The sequence below is a fragment of the Mus caroli genome, unplaced genomic scaffold, assembly GCF_900094665.2.
Source record: "Mus caroli unplaced genomic scaffold, CAROLI_EIJ_v1.1 scaffold_15934_1, whole genome shotgun sequence".
Taxonomy (NCBI): Eukaryota; Metazoa; Chordata; class Mammalia; order Rodentia; family Muridae; genus Mus; species Mus caroli.
Window position 1 is genome coordinate 28277 of NW_018391113.1, and position 973 is coordinate 29249.

General features: G+C 44.8%; 1 protein-coding gene across 6 annotated transcripts in view; it reads right to left on the bottom strand.

Annotated features, from left to right (window-relative positions):
• LOC110289022 (F-box/WD repeat-containing protein 15-like) overlaps positions 1-127 on the bottom strand; it is a 25350-nt gene extending 25223 nt beyond the window's left edge. For 5 of the 6 annotated variants that reach the window (XM_021155231.1, XM_021155232.1, XM_021155230.1 and 2 more), the window contains exon 1: positions 1-121. This exon is cut by the window's left edge and continues 3 nt beyond it. In XM_021155231.1, coding sequence (XP_021010890.1) covers positions 1-121 — 121 coding nt within the window. The other variant, XM_021155233.1, reaches the window with a different exon arrangement.
• Between the last annotated feature and the right edge of the window lie 846 nt (positions 128-973).

Below are 973 nucleotides of genomic sequence, written 5' to 3' on the forward strand. Positions count from 1 at the left end.
GAATGGAGGAGTTCAGCCAAGGAGCTTTTACCTTGTTCACTTGGGCAGCCTGTAGCAAACTGTAGGCATCCAGATAGGAGAGGATTTTCATCATTGGCAAACTAGGCAAATGGATCTCCATCTTTAGTGGCCTAAGTCTACACTGACTCTTCTTTCTCCTCCCTAGCTTGCTGTGATTTTAAAGACTCTGCCAAAGATTTCACAGGATTGCCAACCACAGGCCATCAGGCTTTGGTTGGAGCAGGCTGCACCTGCATATACTCAGCCTGACTCCCAGCCTCCCTCACTGCAGCCAAAACCACTCAGCTGAGAGTGCTATAACACCTTAACTCACTGCGCAGTGATTTTCACTGCATAGATGAGCTCAACAACCCCTTCCTGGCACTCTGGAGACGAAAAACACATGATCTGGGGCAGCCCTGATTGATGATGTACTTGTCAGAACTTTCTAGAAAATCCGGAGTAACACACTAAGTTTCAACAGGTTCAATTGCTTATGTGAAGTCCATTAGGTTTTTCCAAATTCCTGGTGTAGGGAATCTGGTTTCCATGTTCATGTCTACCTTGAGACCTGAGTTAGATCAGCAGGACCCACCTCTCTGTGCCTGCACAGCCTCTGAGATCATGTGCTTGTGTACTTAGCTCTCTAGTAGAAAGTGGGGGTCACAGAGGACACCTGATGTTTCCTGCTGCTCTCTGCACATACACAGGCATGTGCAGCTGTGAATATACTTTTACATGTACTGCACATGAATTGCAGGCCAGTCTAGGCCAAGGAGAGGAAAATGACTGTTTTATTAAAAAGAGAAAAGTAAAAGTGTCATGCTGATTTCACTCATGCTGTTTATATTCCTAAGTAGAAATCAGAATGTATTTTCATTCTAAAATTACCTTCTCCTGTGCATCCACAGGTAGAGCTTAGGTCCCGGACCTTTTAAACCAGGAATAATCACTGTTTTTATCTTGAGCTCTG